A 26,290-nucleotide genomic window follows, 5' to 3' on the forward strand; every position below is an offset into this window, starting at 1 on the left:
CTCGTTCTTGTCCTTCTTGCGAACCAGGAAGAACCGGGAGTACAGACCTCTTCCTCTTTGAGACAGAAGTACGTCTTCTATCGCCCTTTTCCTTAACAGGATATCGGCCTCCGGCTGGAGCTCGAGCAGTTGAAACTGCGAGCTGACCGGAGGAATCGATGGAGGCGGGCTGGTGAACCGAAGACTGTATCCATTGCAAACAATATTCAGCACCCACTTGTCCTGAGTAATTTTTCTCCACTCTGCCAGAAAAAATTGAACTCTTGCTTCCCAACGGAGCGGGTAACTGATGTAGGGGAAGTAACCGCTCAGGGTCGTGACCCGGCCGGGCCCTTGTTCGCTGTAGAGGACTGCTGTCCCCCTCTACTCTTCTGGCGCTTCTGGAAGGGTCTCCAGAACTGCTGCTGCCCTGAAGACTGACCTCGTCCTCTTCCCTGTGTACCGAACCGTCCCTGGAACGGGCGGTGAGCCTTCTTTTCTTTGGGCTTCTCCAAGCCCACAGCTGTCAGGGTCTCTGGCTCCGCCTTCATGCGGGCCATCTCATCATCGGCATGCTTTCCGAGCAGGGTTTCCCCGGAAAAGGGCCGATTGGCCACCAGCTGCTGGGCCTCCGGCTTGAGTGATGTGAGCCTGAGCCAAGCATGGCGCCGCTGGTTGATCCCATGACAGTATCCATGGGCAGCCAAAAGAAAGACATCCGCAGCCGCACTGATGACCTGGTTTGACACCAGCATTCCCTCCGTGAGGATCTCTTGGAATTCCTCCCTCTTGTCTCGTGGCAGAAGTTCTGTGAACTGTTACAGGGAGTCCCACAGGGCACGGTCATACCACCCTAGCAACGCCGCATCACTGGACACCTTCATGGCCGTGGATGCAGTCCCACAAGCCTTCCTTCCAGCCGAGTCGATCCATCGACTCCTTGTCGGGCGGCACTGTTGAGGACGGGGAGGTAGAATGTAACTTCCTGGCCGCCATCACTATAACAGAGTCAGGCACCGAATCTATCCGCAGAAAAGCCGGGTCCGAATCCGGGGACCTGTACTTCTTCAGAAGTCAGGAGGGAGCGGCCTTCACTACTGCTGGCATGAGGAACAGCTCTTCCGATGGCTCTACCAAACCAGGCACTAGTGGCAGTAGAGGGCGAGACAAATGCTTCTTGTGAAGCGTTTCAAATATCACAGACGTTGTGGGTGTTGGAGCAGTCACCGTGATTCCCAATTTTGCAGCCCCCCCTTAGGAGAACATCCTGGAACGTACTGATGTTGTCCACCGGAGACACCCTTGTCCCTGGGGATTTCGACAAGGTCAGTGAATAGGTCCTGGAGGAGTCCGTGCGGGACCTAGATCCCCGCCTCCTATGGCGACGTCTTGGCCTGGTGGAAGATCTACGTCGACTCCTCGATCTCCCTCTCCGTCCGGAGCGTGATCGCGACTTCCTTGGCCTTGGTATATCCGCCTGTTCCACCGGAGCGGGTGCCTTTGGTTTGGCTGGTTAGGGGTCCCCTTGGGAGGGGTCGGAAGTCTTGGCAGTGAGACCGACCTCGGAGGGACCAGAGGTGGCTTTTCTGGCAACTGCGGTCGCGGTACAGGTTGCGGAAGTGGTGGTAAAGGAGGAGGGGTAGGGGCCCTTGGAGGGAGACCCCTCGGCAATGGAGGCAGGGGTGTAACCAGCCTCTGTGAGGGGGTATATATCTCAGAGTACACCGAGCCCGGTGATCCGCCTTCTTTTCCAGCCTGGGACATTGGCGAACATCCCATGGCGTCAGACCTCCTTCCAAGCTTCTTCGGCGTCGAAGAACGGCGACCGGACGGCGAGCGTCGGTCCCTCGACGTCTAGCGTCTTTTCCTCGGTGTCGACCGTCTCTCCCTCGGCAGAGAGTGCCTGCGCCTAGACGGCAACCTCCTGCGCCTCGACGGCAACCTCCTGCGCCTCGACGGCGATCTACTCCTTTTGGCCGATGGCGAACGGCGGTGTCACCTTGACGGCGAGTGCCGACGCCAGGCCTTTCGACGTCGATCACTCGACGATGACTTAGACGAGGACAACGACGAAATAGTCACAGGGGACCTTCGACGTCTAAGTCGCTTCGCGCCAGACGACGGGGAACAGACTGTAGTCATCCCTCTTGATGCTGTAGTCGGTGCAATCGACAGACGGAGAATGGGGACGCTTGCTGGTCTTCCTGCCCCTGGGGAGCCCCCCAGAGGCCTTAGCACGGGCAGAGGAAGCCCCTACAGACCCACCTTGCGCCTTCAGCCTTCTTTCCTCAAGGCCCTGAAGCCTGATCTTTCTGTCCTTCAGGGTCCTGCCAGAGAAGCCCTGACAAATCACACACTCCTCTTGGACATGGGAAGAGGGAAGGCAGAGGATACACACCTCATGGGGATCCATAATGCAGGTATGTTTGACATCAAAAGGGTGCAAAAACAAAGAAGAAAAGCACTAAAGTACTTTAGAAAGCACTCACTTGAAACAAAAGTAAAAAAAATCACCAATAAACCTTTGAAAAGGGAGAGCTCAATGCTCCAGGATCCTGCTAGCAGGAGCCGGAAAACAGAACCTAAAGTAAAAGGGACCTGCAGTGCATTCTGGGATACTGAAGGTCTGGAAAGTTCTCTTAAAGGCACAGTATCCTGTTTTGAGCCACATAATGGCAGCCTATGGGGCTTGTCTGTCCATGTCTTCCTCTCCATCATTCCAGAGGGTTTTTGCTGCTGAAGCAAGGGAAATCTGGACAGACTTTGCTATTTGTGGATTTTTGGTGGAATTTCTAGCTGAAGTACTGGACAGCCTGGTTTTATAGGCTGCATTATCTGTCTTTAATTCTCTCTTAAGTGTCTGTGCAGTCCTGCTTTTTTCGACACCTTAAGAGATTTTTGATTACTCCGGGGTCCACGCACATGGGCGGGACTCTTCACTAGATTATGACTATACACAGAGATCCCCTACTACAGAACTGTATGCGATCCGCAGCAGTTTTGGTAGACTTTTCTTTTCCGCTTACTATAATCTCGCCGGAGCAATGCGCAAGCGCATTGGCTCAGGGGAGACCTAAAAATGGACTTCATCACTATTATAACTCACTAGCACTGCAAGTGTGACCTATTGTCACTGAATGTGGCCTCAGTAAACCAGAGGTAAAAGGCATTGCAGTCGTGTAAGCAGACCACCCTGGGACAAGTCAGTTCACACAGAGCGGTGCTTACTGATGAAAGAATAAAAAAACAAGCATTTTCAACGCAACAGGTCTCATGACCTTTTTATTATTAGTTATTTGCCTGTTTCCTTCATGTGCTGTTGGGGGAATGGCAGCACAGCTTGCACCCACAGCGGTATCCTGCGACGGACCCAACCTCGCAAAGGCTCTCCGTATACCTGCTGGCACACACTGCTGCAGTTGCTTCGCCGTGAAATGGATCCAAAAAAAGAAAAGCCTGCGAGTGGGGCACGCGCACCACTGCAGGCATGTTTTTTTTAATTATCGCGCCCGTCAGCACGATAATTGAAGACATATGGGCTTTGGTGCACGTAACAGACACCAATAGCCATGGGCAGAGCTACGCGACCGACTATGGTCTATTGCGTGTTCTGTTTAAAAACAACACGCACGCAAAGCTCAATCAAAATGGACCTAGGAAATGAACACGTACGAGCGTGTGGAATTCCTAGGTCCATTTTTGAAACCCCCTACAAAATGGCTCGCCTACGCGAGCACTGCTACAAAGTGCATCACGAGGGCTCGCCCTAAACAGTCATCTATGAAACGTTTTTCAGGATCTGGAGACAGACACGCTCCTGTCCATGAAAAAGGAGGAAGGGCCATGATGGAGAAACAAAGAACATTCCAGTAGCTGCATGATCAGCAGGCTAACCTGTGGACAGTACATATGTAGTGCAACCCAAGAACACAGGAAACAAATCACAACCACATCACATCCGCAAGAATGGACATGAGAGGCTTTAATCATCTTAGTCCAAGGTCACCCACAGGTAATGGGCGAAGACCACATCCATAGAAAGAGAAAGCATTCTGCATAGTCCTACCGCCTCCACAACCCATGTACACAACATCCAACAATCCGAGCTAACCAAGGCCTAACCAATGGTCGAAAATCGCTTTCATATAAAGAGAAACCATACTGCACAGTTGTACTGCTTCTACAACCCATGCACCCAACAATCAGAGCTGACCTAGGCCTAACCACTAAACGAAGATCACTTTCATAGAAAGAGAAACCATACTGAACAGTTGTACTGCTTCTACAACCCATGCACCCAACACCCAAAAATCAGAGCTGACCTAGGCCTAACCACTAAACGAAGATCACTTTCATATAAAGAGAAACCATACTGAACAGTTGTACTGCTTCTACAACCCATGCACCCAACACCCAACAATCAGAGCTGACCTAGGCCTAACCACTAAACGAAGATCACTTTCATAGAAAGAGAAACCATACTGAACAGTTGTACTGCTTCTACAACCCATGCACCCAACACCCAACAATCAGAGCTGACCTAGGCCTAACCACTAAACGAAGATCACTTTCATAGAAAGAGAAACCATACTGCACAGTTGTACTGCTTCTACAACCCATGCACCCAACACCCAAAAATCAGAGCTGACCTAGGCCTAACCACTAAACGAAGATCACTTTCATATAAAGAGAAACCATACTGCACAGTTGTACCACCTACACAACCCATGCACACAACAATCAGAGCTAACCCAGGCCTAACCAATGGGCTAAGACCACATTCATACAAAGAGAAACCATTCTGAACAGTTATACCGCCTCCACAACCCATGCACATAACAATCCAAGCTAACCTAGGCCTAACTAATGGCCAAAGACCACATTCATTGAAAGAGAAAGAATACTGCAGTCCCTTTACCTCCAGAACCCATGCACACAAAACCCAACAATCAAGAGTTAACCTAGGCCCTACAAATGAATGAAGACTGCATTCATACAAAGAGAAAGCATACTGCACAGTCCTACCGCTTCCTCAACCCATGCACACAACATCCAACAATCAGAGCTAACCAAGGCCAAACTAATGGATGAAGACAACATTAATAGAAAAAGAAACCATGCTGCACAGCCCCACCCCTTCTACAGCACTTGGGAGTGGAGGATTGAGCGGGGGTGGGAATCTAGAGAAACCACCCATGACAGGGGGTTAAAAATATGCACTGAATGATGACAGGTATGTACTGGGCCTATCTAATCACTCTGGATCACAGGTGATTAAGCCCAAAGAAGCAGCACTGCTGCGCGAGTCAGATCATCCCCAGTAAGAACCAAGGGGAGCCCCATTACTCCCACTCCAATGGAAGGGCGAGGAGACTAACATGGAGGATAAGTTTCTGGACTACTCTTGGACGGCAGGTGAATAGGGCGGAGGAGACAACCAGTTCCAGTGGTTACAGACAGCACAACTACATTCTGTGTCCACTTGTAAACATGCACTAGTTACAGCAAGTATAAACGAGCTAAAGAAAGCGCATGGGTGACATGGACCCACTGCTGTGACTAGACAGGTAGCAATTTGGACGAAGGCTCAATCAGTTTAAGCATCAGCTTAAGGGTGCTTCACAACGCCAATCTTGGAAACCCAGGGGTTAGGCCACCACTATCTATTGGTGGATATACTCAAAGGGGTCTGCATAGAAGGTGCGCTATAGTAACAATCCTAGATCGCTGCAAGCCAAGCCAGCACTATTTACCGGTGGATATACTCCACGAAGGGACCTGCCGGAAGGTGCTCTACAGTATCAATCCTAGAGCGCTGCTAGCTGGCTAGGTCACCACGATCTACTGGTGGATATACTCCGCGAAGGACCCTGCTAGAAGGTGCTCTACAGTATCTATCCTGGAGCGCTGCAGGCTAGGCCACCACGATCTACTGGTGGATATACTCTGCGAAGGCCCCTGCTAGAAAGTGCTCTACAGTATCAATCCTAGAGCGCTGCTAGCTGGCTAGGCGACCACGATCTATTGGTGGATATACTCCGCGAAGGCCCCTGCTAGAAGGTGCTCTACAGTATCAATCCTGGAGCACTGCAGGCTAGGCTACCACGATCTACTGGTGGATATACTCCACGAAGGGGCCTGCTAGAAGGTGCTCTACAGTATCAATCCTAGAGCGCTGCAGGCTAGGCCACCACGATCTACTGGTGGATATACTCCAGGCAGGTCCCTGCTAGAAGGTGCTCTACAGTATCAATCCTGGAGCACTGCAGGCTAGGCCACCACGATCTACTGGTGGATATACTCCACGAAGGCCCCTGCTAGAAGGTGCTCTACAGTATCAATCCTGGAGCACTGCAGGCTAGGCTACCACGAGCTACTGCAAATGCTACTTACCAGTATGCATCTGTTCTTGGCATGTAGGGCTGCTGACATTCATATCTGTGCATAGATCGCCACCTAGTGTTGGGTCCGGATGATTGCACATTGTTGTCCTGGAAGAGTCTTCGAAGTATCACGAGATAGGTGGCTCCTCCCCTGGACTACAGTGCGCATGGGCATCGCCTCCATCCCCAGATTGTTTTTAGCCATTGGCAGAGATGGAGTGAAGAATGTGAGTGATGACCATGCTATGAGCATATGTATATATATGAATGAATACTGCAGCTGCTACAGGCGCCGGGGAGGAGGGTGGGCGATATGAATGTCAGCAGCCCTACATGCCAAGAACAGATGCATACTGGTAAGTAGCATTTGCAGTTCGAGGCATGTGGGCTGCTGAATTCATATCTGTGCATAGAATACATAGCAGTCCCTCCATTATCAGCGGCCGCCCGTGCCAGCTGCAGCAGTCTGAAAAAGTGTTTTTAGAACAGCTTGACCAACAGCTGCCTGCTGTTTGGAATGCACGTCTACACAGTAGTGCTTAGTGAAAGTATGTGTGGTAGACCATGTGGCTGCTCTACAGATATCTTCTAAGGGAATGTTACCTAGGAAAGCCATAGAGGCCCCCAACTTCCTGGTGGAGTGGGCCCTCGGTGGGATAGTGAGGGTGCGTTTAGCTTTAGCGTAACAGATCTGAATGCACTTTACTATCCACCTAGCAATCCCTGCTTTTGAGATAGCGTTTCCCTTGTGGTGTGTGGCAAAAGCAACAAAAAGCTGCTTGGTTTTGCGAAAATCTTTTGTCCTGTCTACATAATACATCAAGGCCCTCTTAACATCAAGGGTGTGGAGCATGCGCTCCGCCAGTGTCTCCGGGTTTTGGAAAACACCGGCAATTCGATTGTCTGGTTTAGGTGGAATTGGGATACCACTTTGGGTAGGAATTTAGGGTTAGTGCGGAGCACCACCCTATTAGCATGTACCTGGAAGTAAGGTTCCTGGATGGTGAGCGCCTGCAGCTTGCTAACCCTCCGTAGCGATGTAATTGCTACTAAGAACGCAACCTTCCAAGTCAGAAACTGAAGCTCACAAGAGTGCAGTGGCTCAAAGGGAGGACCCATCAGCCTCGTAAGAACCACGTTGAGGTTCCATTCTGGAGCTGGTGGGGTCCTTGGTGGAATGACCCTTTTGAGTCCTTCCAGAAAGGCCTTGATAGCAGGGACCTTAAAGAGTGACAGGTGCTGCCTATTCTGGAGGTATGCTGCCATAGCAGACAGGTGAATGCGGATGGAAGAGTATGCCAGATTGCATTGGTACAGGTGGAACAGGTAACAAATGATGTTTTGAATGGAAGCATCTAGCGGGTCAATATCGTGGTTAACACAGTAGATGACAAACCTCTTCCATTTAGCCGCATAACAAGCTCTAGTAGTGGGCTTCCTTGCCTCCCGAATGATGTTCATGCAATCGGGAGGGAGATTGAGGTAGCCAAACTCTAGGACTTCAGGAGCCAGATCGCCAGGTTGAGCTGTTGCGGATCTGGGTGCTGAATGTCGCCATGGCTCTGCGTCAGAAGGCTGGGAGTGAGATGAAGCCTTTGATGCGGTACCACGGAGAGTTCCAGAAACGTGGTGTACCACGGTTGGCGAGCCCACGTTGGAGCAACCAGGATGTGAGTCATCGAGTGCTGCCTGAGCTTGCGTGCCACCAGCGGTATCAGAGGTGCTGGGGGAAAAGCGTACGCAAATTTTCCTGACCAGGTCATCCACATCGCATTGCCCTGTGATTGCGGGTGTGGGAACCTGGCGGCGAAGCTTTGGCATTTTGCGTTCTCCTTTGTGGCGAACAGGTCTATCTCTGGATGACCCCACCTTTGGAAGTACGGTTGGAGTACTGATGGATGTATCTCCCACTCGTGCATCTGATGGCTGTGCCTGCTGAGCAGATCCGCCATTTGATTGTCCTTGCCCGGGAGATGCTCTGCCATGAGGAAGATGTTCCTCTGAATGGCCCACTTCCACATGCTCTGAGCCAGATGAGACAGCTGTGGAGAGTGTGTGCCTCCCTGCTTCTGGATCTAGTACATGGCCGTCATGTTGTCCGTCCGGATCAACACGACTTTGTTGCACAGATGTACTTTGAACGCCTTCAAGGCCATGAAGATTGCCATCAGTTCCAACACATTGATGTGCATCTTCCTTTGCTGTAGTGTCCATAGTCCCTGCACAGTGTAATGGAGTACATGCGCTCCCCATCCCTGGAGAGAGGCGTCCGTCGTCAGGATAATCTGTGGGACAGGCTCTTGGAATGGTCGGCCCTTGCAAAGGTTGTGTGGATTCCACCAATGCAGAGAGTTGTATGCCCGACCGCTCACCAACACTAGGTCTGTCAGTTGCCCATGAGCCTGAGTCCACTGACGTGCAAGGCACTCCTGAAGCGGACGCATATGTAGTCTCGCGTGCGGGACAATGGAGATGCAGGAGGCCATCATGCCTATCAACTGCATGAACACCTTCGCTGGAAGCGAGTGTTGGGGTCTGAATCATTGGATCAGCGCCTGGATACTGGCGATTCTCACTGAATTTGGCTGCGCGGTGGCTGCCAGAGTGTTGATTGTCGCGCCCAGGTACTGTCGCACGTGGGCGGGCTGGAGATGGGACTTTGGGTAGTTCAGAGAGAATCCCAGATCTTGCAGGAGATGAATGGTGCGTGACACGTGGTCGACGCACTGCTGTTCTGTCCTTGCTTGAATGAGCCAGTCGTCCAGGTAGGGAAAGACGTGGACGTGCTGGCGACGGAGATGCGCTGCCACAGTCGCTAGGCACTTGGTAAACACTCTCGGTGCCGTGGTGACCCCGAACGGCAGAACCTTGAACTGGTAATGCTGGTCTAAGATCGTGAATCTGAGATACTTCCTGTGGGAAGGATGCAGGGGGATATGAAAATAGGCATCCTTCAGATCCAGCGTAGCCAGGAAGTCCCCCTGTTGAAGCAGGGGAAGCACCTGCTGCAACGTGAGCATATGGAAGTGCTTTGAGAGGATGTACCAGTTCAGGGGCCTGAGGTCCAGGATCGGCCTGAGGGATCCGTCCTTTTTGGGAATCAGAAAATACAGGGAGTAAACCCCTGTTCCCTGCTCTTGCAATGGAACGAGCTCTATCGCCCCTTTTTGCAGCATGACTAGAACTTCTTGCTGCAACAAGGTCAAGTGCTCGCCTGACATAGGACGGCTCCTTGGGGGTATGTCCGGTGGAATGGACGTAAGCTCTAGACAGTACCCGTACTGGATAATAGACCTCACCCACCTGTCCGTGGTGATGGTCTTCCACGCCGGCAAGAACTGCTGGAGTCTCCCCCCGACCGGTGTTGCATGGTCGGGGGGCAGTGACAAGACGTCACTGTTTGTTGGTAGTGGTGGACCTGGAACTATTGTTTCCACGTCCCCTGCCCTTGACATTATTGCCTCTGTAACCACCTCGACCCTTGTTGTTATACGAGGCTTGGGTGTTACTTTTGTAATATTGGGTTGACTGGGACGCCTGTCCCCTTGAGGTGCCTCTGGAGTTTGAGCGGCGAAAGGAACCACTCCGAAACTGCTGACTTTGTAGAGCCCTCATAGACTTGGCAGTTTCCGTATCTTTTTTCATTTTCTCCAGTGTGGCATCCACCTCAGGGCCAAACAGGTGGTCAGGATTCACTGTTTGATTGAGAATCGTAGTTTGGATGTCGGGTTTGAACCCCGAAATTCTAAGCCAGGCATGGCGTCGAAGCAGCACACTGGTATTGATAGCCCTGGAGGCTGTGTCTGCCACATCCAGTGCACATTTGATGGATGCATTCGTAATGAGTTTACCCTCCTGAATGAGCATCTCTCCCGCCTCCTTGTATTGGTCATGCAAGTGTTGCAGTATGGCCTCTAATGTGTCATAATGGGCCCTATCATAACGTGCAAGTAATGCTTGGGTGTTAGATATTCTCCAGATATTAGCTGCCTGTGCAGCAATTCGTTTGCCTGAGGCCTCAAAGATCTTGGACTCTTTGTCTGGGGGAGGAGCGTCACCAGTAGTTTGAGAGTTCGCCCTCTTCCGAGCGTTGGAAACAACCAAGGAGTCCAATGGCAAGTGTCCCTTGATATATGTAGGATCCGTGGGCGCTGCCTTATATTTCCTGTCGATGCGAGGGTTGACCACACGCGCTCGGGTGGGCTCCTTGAAAACCTCCGTTGCATGTTTCAGCACCCCCTTAAGCATCGGTAGTGTTTTGACAGACTTTTCGGCTACCGAGAAGGTGTCGAACAAGAAGTCCACATCCACGGGGTCCGAGTGCAGCTCGACGTCGTGGTTAGCAGCAGCTCTCTCTATCAGAGCATTGAAGGCCGCCGAGTCCTCAGACGGGGACGTCTTGGCCGCGAAAAGTTGAGTGTCCTGAGCCGACTGCGGGTCCTCCGTGTCGCCTCCGGCGGACCACGGTACGTGCTCCTCCTCTGGATCCGAGTACGCCGGATAGTTGTACTCGTCACCTTCCTCGTCCGCATCGGCTGCAGCGGAATGCGTCGGCGAGTGTCCTAGGGTTTGCGGGGACACAGATTCCACCAAAGCCGGAGAGTCCTCGGAGTCCCTTTTGTTTTTGAGAGGAATCTTAAAGGGTTCCAACGTCGGCTCCGTCGTGATCTTCCGTTTGAGGAGCGACAGTTTTCCGGTGTTGGCGTCGATTATTACCGCACGACGTTCCTCTTCCGCAAGCGGCTGGAGACGCAGCTTCGACACCGCCAAGGCAGCCTTCGGCGTTAACACCTCCCTCGAGGGTCCGCCCTGTTTCGGTGCGAAGGCCTTCGGCGCCGACTTGGGCGGCAGGGTGAAACGGATAGGCGTTTGCTCCCTCGCAGGCTTAGGCGTCAGCTTAGGCGCACTGGTGTCCTGTGCGGGAACCACACTGGCCTTTCGAATCCGCTGCAAGGATTCCGCTACCTTCTTTGTCCAGGCCGGAGAGGGCTGGGCCGGTTCGAGCGACCCCTCATCTTCGAGAGCCTGTTCGCCGGCAGGCACCGTCTTCGGGGCCGACGCCCCCTGCCTATGCGCGTCGTCGCCCTGACGCTTCTTCGAAGCAGTCTTCGGGTCCGCGACCCCTTTTGGCGCCGACGCAGCCGCGTCGGAGGACTTCGCCTTCGGCGCCGACCCCGAGGGCTTCGGGTCGGCAATTTTGGTTTTCTTGGAAGTTGACACCTCCAGAACCTTCTTCACCTGCGCCACTTTCACTTTCGGTTTCGCATCCGAGGATGCGTGACCAGTTGGCTTCACTTTCGTTTTCTTCGACGTAAGTGATGGTTCATAAGTGTCCGTGACCGGGCCCGGAGGCGGGGACGTAGGACTCCTAGTTAGATCTTGGGTAAGGCCCGAAGGCGATCCCTCGACCTGGGTCGTATGAAGGGTAACAACCCCTGAGTCAGGTTGGGGATGCTCTTCCTCCGAGCTATCTCCCATCGAGGTAAAAGCCTGATCGTCGTCCCCTACCTCGTCGGTGACTTCGTCAAAGTTCTCCTCACCCGCGTCGTAGGCCTCTCCCTCGGATGCGGGATTAGAGTCCGAACCTTGCACGTCGTCTTCTCCCTCGACATATTCTTGGAAAATGTCGTCAGGCGGGGGCGCCGTGGCCGATAACCTAGCCTGGAGCCTATTGGCCCGACGAATCTTTAAAGTCTTCTTGCTCCTGAATTTCGAACACGCCATGCAGGTGTCCTCGCGGTGATCCGGCGACAAGCAGGTATTGCACACCGGGTGCACGTCGAGGTGCGAGTATTTAGAGTGACACAACGGGCACTTCTTAAACGGAGTTCGCTCCATAGCAAGAGTGTAGTACAGGCCCGACCGCGCCGAAAGCACGTGGAAGGGCAGCAAGAGATCGGAGCTGAGAGTCAGAAAGAAACCCGTACGCAACTATACCGACGCCCAGCCTAAAGACCTTTTGGTCTCGAGTAGAAGTTGAACAACTATCGGTTCAGACAGAGGGAACCGAAACACATCCGAACCCAATGGCGGAAAAAAACAATCTGGGGATGGAGGCGATGCCCATGCGCACTGTAGTCCAGGGGAGGAGCCACCTATCTCGTGATACTTCGAAGACTCTTCCAGGACAACAATGTGCAATCATCCGGACCCAACACTAGGTGGCGATCTATGCACAGATATGAATTCAGCAGCCCACATGCCTCGAACTGGTGGATATACTCCACGAAGGGGCCTGCTAGAAGGTGCTCTACAGTATCAATCCTAGAGCGCTGCAGGCTAGGCCACCACGATCTACTGGTGGATATAGGTGCTCTACAGTATCAATCCTAGAGCGCTGCAGGCTAGGCCACCACGATCTACTGGTGGATATACTCCAGGCAGGTCCCTGCTGGAAGGTGCTCTACAGTATCAATCCTGGAGCACTGCAGGCTAGGCTACCACGATCTACTGGTGGATATACTCCACGAAGGTCCCTGCTAGAAGGTGCTCTACAGTATCAATACTGGAGCACTGCAGGCTAGGCCACCACGATCTACTGGTGGATATACTCCACGAAGGTCCCTGCTAGAAGGTGCTCTACAATATCAATCCTGGAGCACTGCAGGCTAGGCCACCACGATCTACTGGTGGATATACTCCACGAAGGCCACTGCTAGAAGGTGCTCTACAGTATCAATCCTGGAGCACTGCAGGCTAGGCCACCACAATCTACTGGTGGATATACTCCACAAAGGCCCCTGCTAGAAGGTGCTCTACAGTATCAATCCTGGAGCGCTGCAGGCTAGGCCACCACGATCTACTGGTGGATATACTCCACGAAGGGGCCTGCTAGAAGGTGCTCTACAGTATCAATCCTAGAGCGCTGCAGGCTAGGCCACCACGATCTACTGGTGGATATACTCCAGGCAGGTCCCTGCTAGAAGGTGCTCTACAGTATCAATCCTGGAGCACTGCAGGCTAGGCCACCACGATCTACTGGTGGATATACTCCCCGAAGGGGCCTGCTGGAAGCTGCTCTACAGTATTAATCCTGGAGCACTGCAGGCTAGGCCACCACGATCTACTGGTGGATATAGGTGCTCTACAGTATCAATCCTAGAGCGCTGCAGGCTAGGCCACCACGATCTACTGGTGGATATACTCCACGAAGGCCCCTGCTAGAAGGTGCTCTACAGTATCAATCCTGGAGCACTGCAGGCTAGGCCACCACAATCTACTGGTGGATATACTCCACGAAGGCCCCTGCTAGAAGGTGCTCTACAGTATCAATCCTGGAACACTGCAGGCTAGGCCACCACGATCTACTGGTGGATATACTCCATGAAGGCCCCTGCTAGAAGGTGCTCTACAGTATCAATCCTGGAGCACTGCAGGCTAGGCCACCACAATCTACTGGTGGATATACTCCACGAAGGTCCCTGCTAGAAGGTGCTCTACAGTATCAATCCTAGATCACTGCAGGCTAGGCCACCACAATCTACTGGTGGATATACTCCACGAAGGCCCCTGCTAGAAGGTGCTCTACAGTATCAATCCTGGAGCACTGCAGGCTAGGCCACCACAATCTACTGGTGGATATACTCCACGAAGGCCCCTGCTAGAAGGTGCTCTACAGTATCAATCCTGGAGCACTGCAGGCTAGGCCACCACAATCTACTGGTGGATATACTCCACGAAGGTCCCTGCTAGAAGGTGCTCTACAGTATCAATCCTAGAGCACTGCAGGCTAGGCCACCACAATCTACTGGTGGATATACTCCACGAAGGCCCCTGCTAGAAGGTGCTCTACAGTATCAATCCTGGAGCACTGCAGGCTAGGCCACCACAATCTACTGGTGGATATACTCCACGAAGGCCCCTGCTAGAAGGTGCTCTACAGTATCAATCCTGGAGCACTGCAGGCTAGGCCACCACAATCTACTGGTGGATATACTCCACGAAGGCCCCTGCTAGAAGATGCTCTACAGTATCAATCCTAGAGCGATGCAGGCTAGGCCACCACGATCTACTGGTGGATATACTCCATGAAGGCCCCTGCTAGAAGGTGCTCTACAGTATCAATCCTGGAGCACTGCAGGCTAGGCCACCACAATCTACTGGTGGATAGACTCCACGAAGGCCCCTGCTAGAAGGTGCTCTACAGTATCAATTTTGGAGCGACTAAAGTTAAGCCACCAGCATGCCCTGCTGGATATAGTCACCAGAGGTGTGTGCTGGTGGGATAAGGATCTTCATAAGTCAACCCCAAAACTTCATTATATGGCATGAGTCAGCTCTTCACTTCCTTTCTGAATTTCAGGTGTATTTGAAGGTTTCTGATTTTTGCTGAGATTGATTTCCAAGTTACCCTGCTTGTGCAGTAAAAAAAATTATTTAAAAAAGCTTTTACTGGTGCACCTTTCACAAAGAATTGATATGAGATACCTTCTGAATACGGTCACACATTTTTCTTAGTCATTCTAGACTACTACAGTTGAACAGTGGCTGTTCTGAGGTAACAATGGGCCCCACATAGACAAATACACCCCTCCTATCCAGGGAACTCTTACCTTTCCCGATGACCAGGCCACATTTGTCAGCTGGCACGGAGTAAGTGATCTCCTGCATGCCACCTGGAGTACCAATACTCCAATCCATGCGGCTTCGGCCCCTCCCTCGAGCAGCAGCTAGGCTTCCAAAACCATCACGTTCCTGAAAGTGAGAAGGGCAGGGAGAACTGAGGCATGCTCATGGAAAAGGGATTGGTGCATAACATGGCTTTCATCAGATCCTTAGTTACTTTAGTTCTGAACATTGCTTGGTTAAGGGGAAAAAAACAAAGGCAAAGCTGAAGATTCCAGATGGGTCAGGACAAGTCCAGCTAGAGACAATAGATTTAGCCTCTCAACAAACCCAATACACCCTCAAGATGGCATGTTCCTGTCCGATGTGGGTCACATCAGACAATGTGGCATCTGCCAAAATAGAACATCACACTTTACCGAATTATAATCCTCCAAATTAACGTTGTGTCGGGCTAATCTGCCAACGATCTCCCCAAACTTCTCGACAAGCAGTAAATCCTTAATCTCCCCACCCACAAAAACTTCCAGCTTTGCCCCAAATGTTTTTGGGTTTGTGGGACTCACCTGTGCGGTTAAGATGAGCTCATTAATGATGTGTGCAGCGTGCTGACATCGATCTGGTAGTCCCATGACCTGTGCCACTCGCTCAGGACTGATGCCGTCATCTGGAGAACAAAAAGGAAATGAGGCACCATATCACACTTCCAGAAACACAAACAGAGCAAGCAAAGACTCATTCAAACAGAGCAAGCAAAGACTAATTCAAACAGAGCAAGCAAAGACTAATTCAAACAGAGCAAGCAAAGATTAATTCAAACAGAGCAAGCAAAGACTAATTCAAACAGAGCAAGCAAAGATTAATTCAAACAGAGCAAGCAAAGACTAATTTTCGTCAGGCCAGCAGACTGCACAGAAGAGACCCAAAAGCATACTCCTGCAGCACTGCACTGGGTGCAAGGTACTCATGGTATTGACTCCAGGAGGGAAAGCTTTAAGCCAATTGGTTCAAAAGAACTCAGACTACAACTCCCAGAATGTAATGTTTGTTAGAGCTCAGGCCAGCAAGGAAAGCTCTACAGATCTGAAGGTATCAATGATGTCCTCGCTCAGGGTAAAGGAACAGAGCGTCCTTGCTAAATGAAAAGGGAAAGCAAACAAAGCTCCACAAATGTCTGCCCAGCAGTCCTCACACAGTAAACTTTCCTACTTCAAGGCGTTGTGGGCTATCACATCAGCTGACTGTCAGATCTGGCTGGTGACTGCAGAAAGGTAAAACATCAGTAGATCATACATGATTAGCTCTTAACCAAACAATAGTGACTATGACTAAGGTGCTTCCTGCAGGACTGCCTTATCGCCTTTTAGCCAACCTTACTCTTCCGGCATGAAGTGGTCAAGCTCAGAGATCCAGGGTGACGTACAGGAATACACAAAGCCACTGGTAAATATGATCTCAAACATTTCCTGCCCCCCATTTTCAGAATAGGGAGCAGGAAGGTGGTCAATGCAAGTGGGAGCCTCAAATGCTCTGAGAACAAAAACGAACTTGGACAAAATAGAGCCACCTTTAGACAGAAGGAGTCTCATGAGCAGCAACAGCGATGAAATCTAGGAAAAAGGTCCCAAAGAGAAAGGGGGTTCCTGCTCATCAGATCAGAACCCACCTTGGTCTGAGTAAGTCTTCAGCACCCAGCCCAAAACTAGTCTGTCTCCAAAGTGAAGAGCAGAAGAACTACGCAGAGGAGCAGGACCAGTAGACCTAAACAATGAGAAGAACAGCCTGCACCTGTGGCTGTCAGGACTTCACAGATCACTCACCAACAAGAGAACCCACTACTCCACCACCTCAAGTCTTACAGCATTTAGGTTAGCACCTATCCATAACTTAGTCCCACCCATCACCGCACCCACAAAGCAATTCAAGAACTGTAGCCCTTAAGACTCAAATATCAGCAAAACAATGTGCCAAAGGAGCAGGGGCATATCAGTTAAAGAACGTCTCTATGTGACTGGTAGAGAGTTATAGCCATGAAAAGTTATGATGACACTATTTGGCTCCCGGCAATCAATGGGGCCTGTGGGTTGCAAACAGCATCTGGCCAGTTCCGCGATAGGGCCTCTCTTACAGTCTACTCAGCATCCCAAACTGACAGTGACGTGCCAGTAACTCCAGACCGCCAGTACAATACAAAGCTGGCCGTGTTCACCACACGGTCATCCTGAGAACAAGACAACAAGTCTCTTTGCTGCGGGAGCTCTTTCTGATGTCCATATTAACAGTAGATTCCTCAGCTTGTGTATATTATTAAGATGCCAGACTAAATCCGGATATACATCTCAGCAATTCCCTTGCACACTGGTAGGTGGTGCCCTGCAGCTCTGTATCTACTCCATCCCGGCCCCTGAAATGGTGACAGAGCCACATATAATCAACCAACCCTGCATACTGACATCAATTTCTTTCATGATGCTGCCCACGCCATCGGACGCAGAGCCAAGACAGATCAAACTGAACAGTGTGCAGACTCTAAATTGGAATCTTATTAGATGGGAAAATAAGTCCATTTCACAGACCAGAGTGGTGGGTGGGTCAGTGAGAAATCTGTGGTTAGACCGAGTAGCCACCAGAACGAGTGTAACGGAAGGTAAATACCTTATGAAGGATACCTGCAACCACAAATTATTCATCTTGTGAACAGAAACCAAAGCAGTACCTCCCAAGGTAGAGGAGTCTGAGGAATGGCTAAGATCGGGAAGTCCTGCAGGACAAAACGGAACAGTGTCCTTCGACAGACTGGCACAGTAGAGCTCCGTGAATATGTGTGTGGACACGCACACAGCGGCCTGACCGATGTCTAATACAGGCACTTCATATGCCAAAGCTGGGGTGGCAGACATGGCACTGGTGTAAAAGGCCCTCAAAACGTCTGGGGATTGCTTCTTTACCAGTGTGTAACAAGTGTTCACGCAGAGCACCATCCATCTGGAGAGCTTTTCTTTTCTCCTGCAAACCCCAGAAAGAGCGGATTGTTCTCCCGGTGTTTTATGGTACGAGCAAAATCGAACTTTCAGGATCTTTTTGAGATCCAAGCGATCTAGCCTCTTTCTTTTTGGATGGATAAGGTGGAACAAAACATTTGAAGGGAGAGACTGTTCGACGTAAAACAGCATCACAATTTTTGGTAGAAATGCTGCCCTGGTTCTAATGACCAGATTGTCGACACTTCTCTGGACAGTGATTGCTACTCACTCATGCCACGAGCTTAAGTTATTGCTATGAGGAAAACTGTCTTCAGAGTTAGGAAGCGCAGAGAGGTCTGCTTCAGCTCAAATGTGGTGCACATTAAGAATATTGGGATCAAATTAAGGTTCCACTGGGGCATCTCAAAGGATTTCAGTGGAAACATGCGTTGGCCCCTTCAAGAAACGGAACACAACAGGTGATCTAAATAATGACGGTTCATCAGGTAACCGCAGGAAGGCTGAAAGGGACTAGTCTTTAACAGTAGCCACAGCGAGTTCTTGCGGTGCTAGACACAGAACAGAAAGCACATCAGATAACTGGGCTTGTTAAGGCTGGATGAGCAAGAAGCACACCAAGCGACAACTTTTTCCAGATCCAGCATTGCTGGTTGTGAAGGATAAACGCCTTAATTACATCTGATACCAAAGGGGTGACATCAAAAGTAGTCAACTGTTGCTGCTCAATCTTCATGCATGGTGTTGTAGGTTGTTCAGGCCTGGATGCAGATGCTGCCAAAGAGGATGTGGCCCAACGGCTATGGCAGTCGACCCTGAAGCTGGGGAACCGGGTTAGAGTCTTGGCAGGGATGCTCAAAATCCTGCGATTCTGATCAAATCACTTAATCTCCCTGAGCATAAAAAAATAAACACGTCACTCTAACAACTGGTGCTCATGTAAAGCGCTCCGATACCTTCGGGTCAAGTTTGCACTATATAAAACTTCGAAAGGAATATGCTACTTACCAGTATGCATCTGTTCTTGGCATGTAGGGCTGCTGACATTCATATCTTGTGCATAGATCGCCGCCTAGTGTTGGGTCCGGATGATTGCACTCGTCTTGGAAGAGTCTTCGAAGTATCACGAGATAGGCGACTCCTCCCTTGGAGTACAGTGCGCATGGGCATCCTCTCCATCCTCAGATTGCTATCTCCATCTCTGCCACAATGGCGAAAAACAAAGTAAGAGATGGCCATGCCCGAGAGAATGCTGCATCTGCTACAGGCACCGGGGAAGAGGGCGTGCAATATGAATGTCAGCAGCCCTACATGCCAAGAACAGATGCATACTAGTAAGAAGCATATTCCGTTCGGGGCATGTGGGCTGCTGAATTCATATCTTGTGCATAGACAGTATAGCAGTATCTCCTCTAGCGGTGGATACCTGTGCCAGCTGCAGCAGTTTGAAAAAGAGTTTTGAGGACAGCCTGACCTACAGCAGCTTGCTGTTTTGTTTGTACATCTACACAGTAGTGTTTTGTGAAAGTGTGTATGGTGGTCCATATGGCTGCCTTACAGATGTCTTCAAGAGGAATATTACCTAGGAAAGCCATGGATGCCCTCATTTTCCTAGTGGAGTGTGCTTTTGAGGGGACGGTTAAAGTGGGTTTTGCCTTTTGATAGCATATCTGAATGCATTTAACTATCCATCTGGCTATTCCTGATTTTGAAATTGGATTCCCCTTGTGTTGTGGTGCAAAGGCAACAAACAGTTGCACGGCCTTCTTGGGGTCGACAGTCTTTTTCGGCTCTTTGGCTGTACAGCCGCTTTCGGATCGACGCCCTTCGGGTTGGCGACCTTCTTTGGCTCTGGAACCTTCTTTGGGACGATGTTACTAGGCCCTGGGGTTTCCGAATGTTTTAGAGCCGAGCCGGATGGCGGGGCAATCAAAACTTTATGATGTTGGCTAAGGCCTTTCGGCGATGCCTTGACCGGAGCCGTTGTTATCGGGGTAGATAGGTCGGGGGCAGGGTACTCACGATTTGCCCCGGTGGGAATCTCATCATCGGAGTCAGAGTAGTCCTCTACGGTGACGATCTCTAGGTCAGAGTCTGGCGCCTCTTGTAGTTCCTGGTCCTCATCGAAGATGTTGTCCGGGTCTGGTGCCTGTCGTTGCATTTCTTGCCTGGCTGCACGTCGGTTCCGAATAGTTTTCTTGGATCGAAACTGTGCACAGGCTGGACAGCCTTCCTCTTTATGGTCTGGGAAAAGGCACTTGTGAATACCGAGTGCTTATCAGTATGTGGGAACTTGGCGTGGCATTGCGGGCACCTTTTAAACTGGCTTCTTTCCATCGACAGTCGGCTCACGTGACGTCGAAAAGGCCCAACAGCCCACATTGACGACCACTTGGAGATGGAAGGCTGGATTGAGTAGAGAGGTACCGATCGAGATTACTGTCGAATCGAAGGCCTTTAGGCTTTTAGAAAAGCTTTGTTTTTGATTCCAAAGTTGGAGTATAGGAGTTTGCATCCAAACCCAATGGAGGAAAAAAAACAATCTGAGGATGGAGAGGATGCCCATGCGCACTAGTCCAGGGGAGGAGTCACCTATCTCGTGATACTTCGAAGACTCTTCCAAGACAACAAGTGCAATCATCCGGACCCAACACTACGCGGCGATCTATGCACAAGATATGAATTTAGCAGCCCACATGCCTCGAACATAAATATCCTCCAGAAGCAGGAGCTGGTTTGAAGGACAGATGCTCCTTGCTAGAAGATCTGGGTACCACACTCTCCCGGGCCAGTCTGGGGACACCAAGAGGACCTGGGCCTAGTCGTTCCTGATCTTCAAAACTTTAAACAGTAGCGATAGGAGTGGGAAGGTGTACAGGAGTTCGAAGGTCCATTCCAGTCAGAAGGTGTTTGAGAGAGAACAATCCTTGGAACTCCGACGCACAAACGCTTGGACACTGCACATTCTCTGCAGTGGCAAAAAGCTCAAACCAGGGTTCTTCTCATTGATGGAAAGTGACCTGCACCAACTTTGAATGCAATCGCAATTCATGATCAGCTAGGCAATGCTGACTGAGTTAGTCCACCCTGGTGTTTAAAGATCACGCCTAGTACTGTATGACCAGGAAACTGCCCAGATGTCTCAGCCAGTTCCAGAGATGTAAAGTCTCCTGGCATAGGGCCCACACCACCCTGCTTGTTGCAGTACCATATAGCGGTAGTTTTGTCCATGAGGAGCTGCACCCATTCCCCCTTGATGGAGGAGCAAAGCTTTTAGTGGCAAGCGAATAACACGCAAATCTAGCCTACAGATCTTTGGCAGAGAGACTGTTCTGGATCAGTCCACTGATCTCCATTATTCACAGGTGACCTCCCCAACCCAGCAAAGATGCATCCATCACAACAGTCAGCTCTGGGTAGGGTAGAGAGCTCTGCTACTCCAACTGCAGTCTAATACCCACCTCTGCAGATCTTTTACAGTCTACCCCAACACCTGGATAGAATCTAACAGGTTCCCTTCGTGCTGTGTTTAGACTTCAGACGACTACTACAGAGCCTGCATGTGCCACTGGGTGTGGTTCAATAGTAGAATTTAGAAGGCCAAGAATTCTCAGAGCCACTCGTACAGAGATCCAGGTCAAAAGCTAAAACACGAGGATCATAGCCTGAATGTGCTGGACTCATTCAGGTGGAAGAAAGGCTCGAAATTGCACCACATCCACTTTCGAGAAACTTGTAGGGCCCCAGTGAGGTCAAAGGGGAGCAGAAAAAACTGGAAATGCTTGTATCCCACTTGGATCCGCAAGTAACATCTGAGACTGCAGGATAGGGATGTAGAAATAAGCACCCAGCAAATCAACAGTAGCATCCTTTGCAGACAGAACTTGAGCAAGGGAGAGCATACAGAATTTGAGGGGAAAATGCCAGCAACAATCTAAAATAGGGTCAAGTCTTCCATCCATAGTCAGCACCAAAAAGTAATGGGAAAAACATCCAGTACCCATCTCTGATGCTGGCACTGTCTTCATAGCAATTAATACACCCTGGGAATCCAGGGGAGAGGAACTGAAGGGGAGATGGTACTACTCCCTGTCTAAATGTAAACTCACTAAAAGTATGTCTCTAGATAACGAGGAAAGGGAAGATGTAGTTTAAAAAAAAAAAAGTTCCCGGATGTGGTGTGATGAAGTTAACGGGCACTGGGTATGCCTTGGGCAAGAAAGGAGATCCTCTTAGGACAAGAACCTTCACACACCCGAAGGGGACATGCTTCATCATAGGGATCCTTTCTCACACCAGGGCCACGAGGTCACTGGTGTGGGCTAAAACCCTTCAGGGCTTGAAGTGGAGCGGAGGTGTTTTGATAAAGGGACCAAAAGGCAAGGGTGGTGAGGGGCAGAGTGCAAAAGGGGAAAGTTAAACTGTATACAAGAGGCCAAACTACTTATTCTGGGACCTCCTGGGACAGGACTAAAACGAGAAAAGGACTAGGCGTTCAAGCAAATATACCCCTGCAGTAGGTCAGCATGTTTTTGCCCTTGGGAGACCCGAACAGGGGTTCAGAGGCATTCTTCAGGATCAATTGATTAGTTGCTCTGCATGTAAAAATCATAAATAAGTGTGAATAAGTATACTGGCCAACAGGATTCTGCAGCTTGTAGGATTAAGCGATGGCCCAGAATTATGAGCGAGATAGGGTCCACCGTCTCATCTAATAGGTGATGTATAGAACCACTCTCTAGCCTTGAAGGTGGTCCCACTGTTTGGGTGTCCCACATAACGGACACAGACCGAAACGCAGCCGTGCATACAGTGGGGTCACCTACAAGGCTGGAGAGTGGCTCTATACATCACATATTAGATAAGACACTGGACCCATTCTGGAGTGAGGGTTCTTGTCCTAGGAGGGGTCTCCTCTGAATAAGGCATACCCAGTGCCCCTTACCTCCCCACACCCGGGAACTTTCTTTTTACCTACATCTTCCCTTTCTTTATTTTGAGATGTATTCTTAGCGAGTTTACGGTCTAGCTCCTTGTTAAAAAAGATCCTGCACTTCCCTTTGTAGAATGGACAAATGGTCCTCTGGAATGGTGGCGTAAATCCATTCTGGACAATTTTAAGAAACCATCTGTCTGATAGGATGGCTTGGAGGTAATAACTAATACTACCTCCAACAGAGTGACAATGTGCATCCGAGGGCATGCTCAAGGGGTTTAGGAGTGGCGGCTCCGGGTTTGGCATGAAACTAATTTCGGAACGCAGGTGAGATTTCGCTCACCTTGTCTGATAATACACGTTAGTAACATCCTAATAGGCAACTTTATCTGAATGATTTAGGACTAGGCTCACCTCTTCCCAAAGCCCTTACCTGTTTGGACTCCCTATCTGGGGGCACAGTAGGAAAAGGGTTGGGGTTCAAACTGGAAGTGAAAAATTGCACAAGACTCAGGATGCTAGTAGAGGAAAGATGGGTCATCTGGAGCAAGTCTGTAATGTCTCACAAATTGCTTATTCTCAGGCAGGTAAGTTCCAGGTTTTTCTCAGTTGGTCAATATGGTATCTGTTATGGCCTTAATGAATGGAAGGAGTATCTCTAAAGGGTTGCAAGACTTCTGCAAGAACATTAGTTTTGACTTCTATTGATGCAGGTGGAGCTAGAGGACTTCAACAGCCTTTCTGATGTCCATAGCGAAAGATGCGGACACACTCAGTGGAAGGGGCAAGTGGAGAGTTCTGGCCAGTGTCGGAAACTCTCCAATGCACTGGTTAGAAATGGTCACCCCAATCACCATCACAATCATGTAGTTCTGGATCTCAAAACTGTCGGTAGCTGCAATACCCCATTAACCCTAAATGGGGCTGCATGGCGGTCTGCAGTCAAAGTGGGCACAACTTTGGTGGAAGTGGATTCTTTCAGACATTAAAAAGACAATCTTTTCATCCTCTAGCGTTTGTGCCGGTGTCGATGCACAGAAACAGGCGAAAATCTGTGTTGGTTGAGGAGTCAAGACAGGCATCGGCCCCCAAGTTGGGGAAGTCCCCTGTAGCAGGATAAAGAGGCACAGTCTGGTATGCAATTGCCAGCAACTGCCTGACTGGAGTCCTCCTTAGAGTCTACATGCGCATCACAGGGAATAGGTAGGGTGCTACATTTGCGCAACATAGATCCTTTGAAGACTTAGACATGTTAAAGCATCGCTGAAGGACACAGGAATTTGGAATGGATCAGGACGCGCCAAGGGATTGGCTCTGCAACGGTCACGTTTATTATTTGTGCTTTTTCTTGTACTGATTTACCTAACTATGTAGAGTTGGAAGAGGACCTCTCCAGTGAACAGCAGAGAGGAAGAATGGGTCTGCGATTGACTTCGAACGAGACCGGCTCTTTTAATTTTTACGATGGTGTTAAGAGACAGAGCTTTGCCTTGCGGACTTTGAAAGCCTTCGGGTTTAACCTGGAGCCGTAGTTACTAAACTTAGAGTAAGTGAGGAACCTGAACACTAGAGGCATTCCTGAAGGGTTCTGTCACCAACATCTGCTTATGGTAGTGCTTGTAAGGTTAAATGACTGTAGTTTTAGAGGGAAGACATGCACCTTGCACACTGTAAAAATTATGAAAGATAAGTTTTGCCAAAGACAGAAATTAGGGTGTGAATTCCAGCTCTACGCCGCCGTCAGTTTGGAGGATATATGCGTCACTGGCATAGCTGCACAACTCCACCAACCGGGGCACAAGGGAATTGCCGACAAAACCCTCCAGATCCAGTCTGGCACCTGGGGATATTCACAAAGCGAGAAATCTGTGGTTAGAAGTATCCATCAGAAAAAGGGTTCAAAGCACCAATGAAGATCAAGGGGTCCTGACAAGTAGGTTGAAACCACCCACACCTGTTTATCTCGCACATAGGGTGCTGCAAACTTCATTTGGTTTTTTGAATCAGCCTTATGAATGGGGAGGAGGAGATACAAACTGATGTTCCCGACTAGGAGGCAGTACTCAAGCTACGTGGTAAACAAGAAGCTCATGGGCTAGCTAAGGAATAACCCATACAGTAACGTATACCATACAGTCTTTCAAGTGTATGTACAGAAATGCTGCGTTTTCTAGCACGCGTTAAAGACAAACTTAACAGATTCAGAGGGGTTTATTTTTGTTCTTTTTTTTTCTCTTATAAGTGTAGGAAATTGGCTCCAACCATTTACACTGCGTGAATTTCTAGAATTCGGACTACCTGGTAATGCACTCGCTGAGGCCACCAAAAACATGAAGTCTCATTACGTAAATTCTGTGAAAATGAACTTATCCACCTCTTTCAATAAGTTAAAAACTCTGGGCGTGCTACTCACAAACATGTGAGTGCACACATGTGCAGGCTGCGAGTGAGACTACCAACTTGCGCAACTCAGTATCTCCCACACAAAGGTTTTTTTTACAGAAGAGACTGTTCAAGGATTGGTGCTAGCCTGGTGTAAGCCTTACGAGTCGGCATTCATATTGCGGGCCTGGAGTTCTTATTGTATGCCTGACTGCATTACACATCATATATAGGCAAAATCTGCACCAAAGTCCAATTCCCCCTCACCCCGAGGGCAAGGCAGCCATGGACACTGGATGTAGGTGGAGGGCACATCCCGCTCAAAGCCTCCAGTCTGCAGTCAGCATGAGCACCAAAGGAGCTTTACACCCTGCTTAACACCATTCCTTGGTGCCACAGCGAGGGAAGTCAGCTGGGCAGGACTGGGCTCGTCATACGGCCCCAAACACAATGGCAGAACCTGGGTGTCCAGTCAGCATAGGCACCTAACATGTAAAAATCAAAATGAGGCACAATACGCAAATAAAAATATAAAAAATAAAGTATTTCAGCACAGCGGCATTACCACTCATCTAATTGGCTCGCTGTATGGGCACGGGACCGCCTCAAAAGACCTTGCTGAAAAGGTGCTTATTTGGCTTTCTGTGATGTACCATGAAGGACGGGTATCAACAAAGATTTACAGCAGCACCACCAGAAGAACTTTTGGAAACTGGCTCCAAGTCTCCCAGGGGATAGATTTCCTGACCCCGGGAGAGTATTTTCAGGTTTGCAAATACTCCAGGCATCCGTAGCTCTGGATTGTGGGTAACCCTGTTGGATGGCCCGATTGCTGCAGATGCAGCATAGCAAAAGTAGGAATAAAACTCTAGGACACGTTTTTAAATTCAATGCGTTGACAATGTTGATGGTTGGCACTACATAGTTTTACAGTGTAATGAACAGTATGGTTGGTACTGGGACCACTGCTGCCAGTGGTGCTGCAACTGTGAATTATAGCATGGTCTCTGCATTTACTAATGTGGTGACAACCTGACAAAGCCTGTAGGCATGCTGTATTGAAA

At 49.9% G+C, this 26,290-nt stretch overlaps 1 protein-coding gene across 5 annotated transcripts in view; it reads right to left on the reverse strand.

Moving 5' to 3' along the window:
* FUBP3 (far upstream element binding protein 3) overlaps window positions 1-26,290 on the reverse strand; it is a 285,902-nt gene that overhangs the window by 72,231 nt on the left and 187,381 nt on the right. For all 5 annotated transcript variants that reach the window (XM_086924812.1, XM_086924814.1, XM_086924813.1 and 2 more), the window contains 2 exons: window positions 15,494-15,594; window positions 14,915-15,056 (listed from right to left, as the gene is read on the reverse strand). In XM_086924812.1, coding sequence (XP_086780938.1) covers window positions 14,915-15,056; window positions 15,494-15,594 — 243 coding nt within the window. The remainder of the gene's footprint in view (window positions 1-14,914; window positions 15,057-15,493; window positions 15,595-26,290) is intronic.

Source organism: Lissotriton vulgaris, chromosome 5 (assembly GCF_964263255.1).
Source record: "Lissotriton vulgaris chromosome 5, aLisVul1.2, whole genome shotgun sequence".
In the NCBI taxonomy this organism is placed as follows: domain Eukaryota; kingdom Metazoa; phylum Chordata; class Amphibia; order Caudata; family Salamandridae; genus Lissotriton; species Lissotriton vulgaris.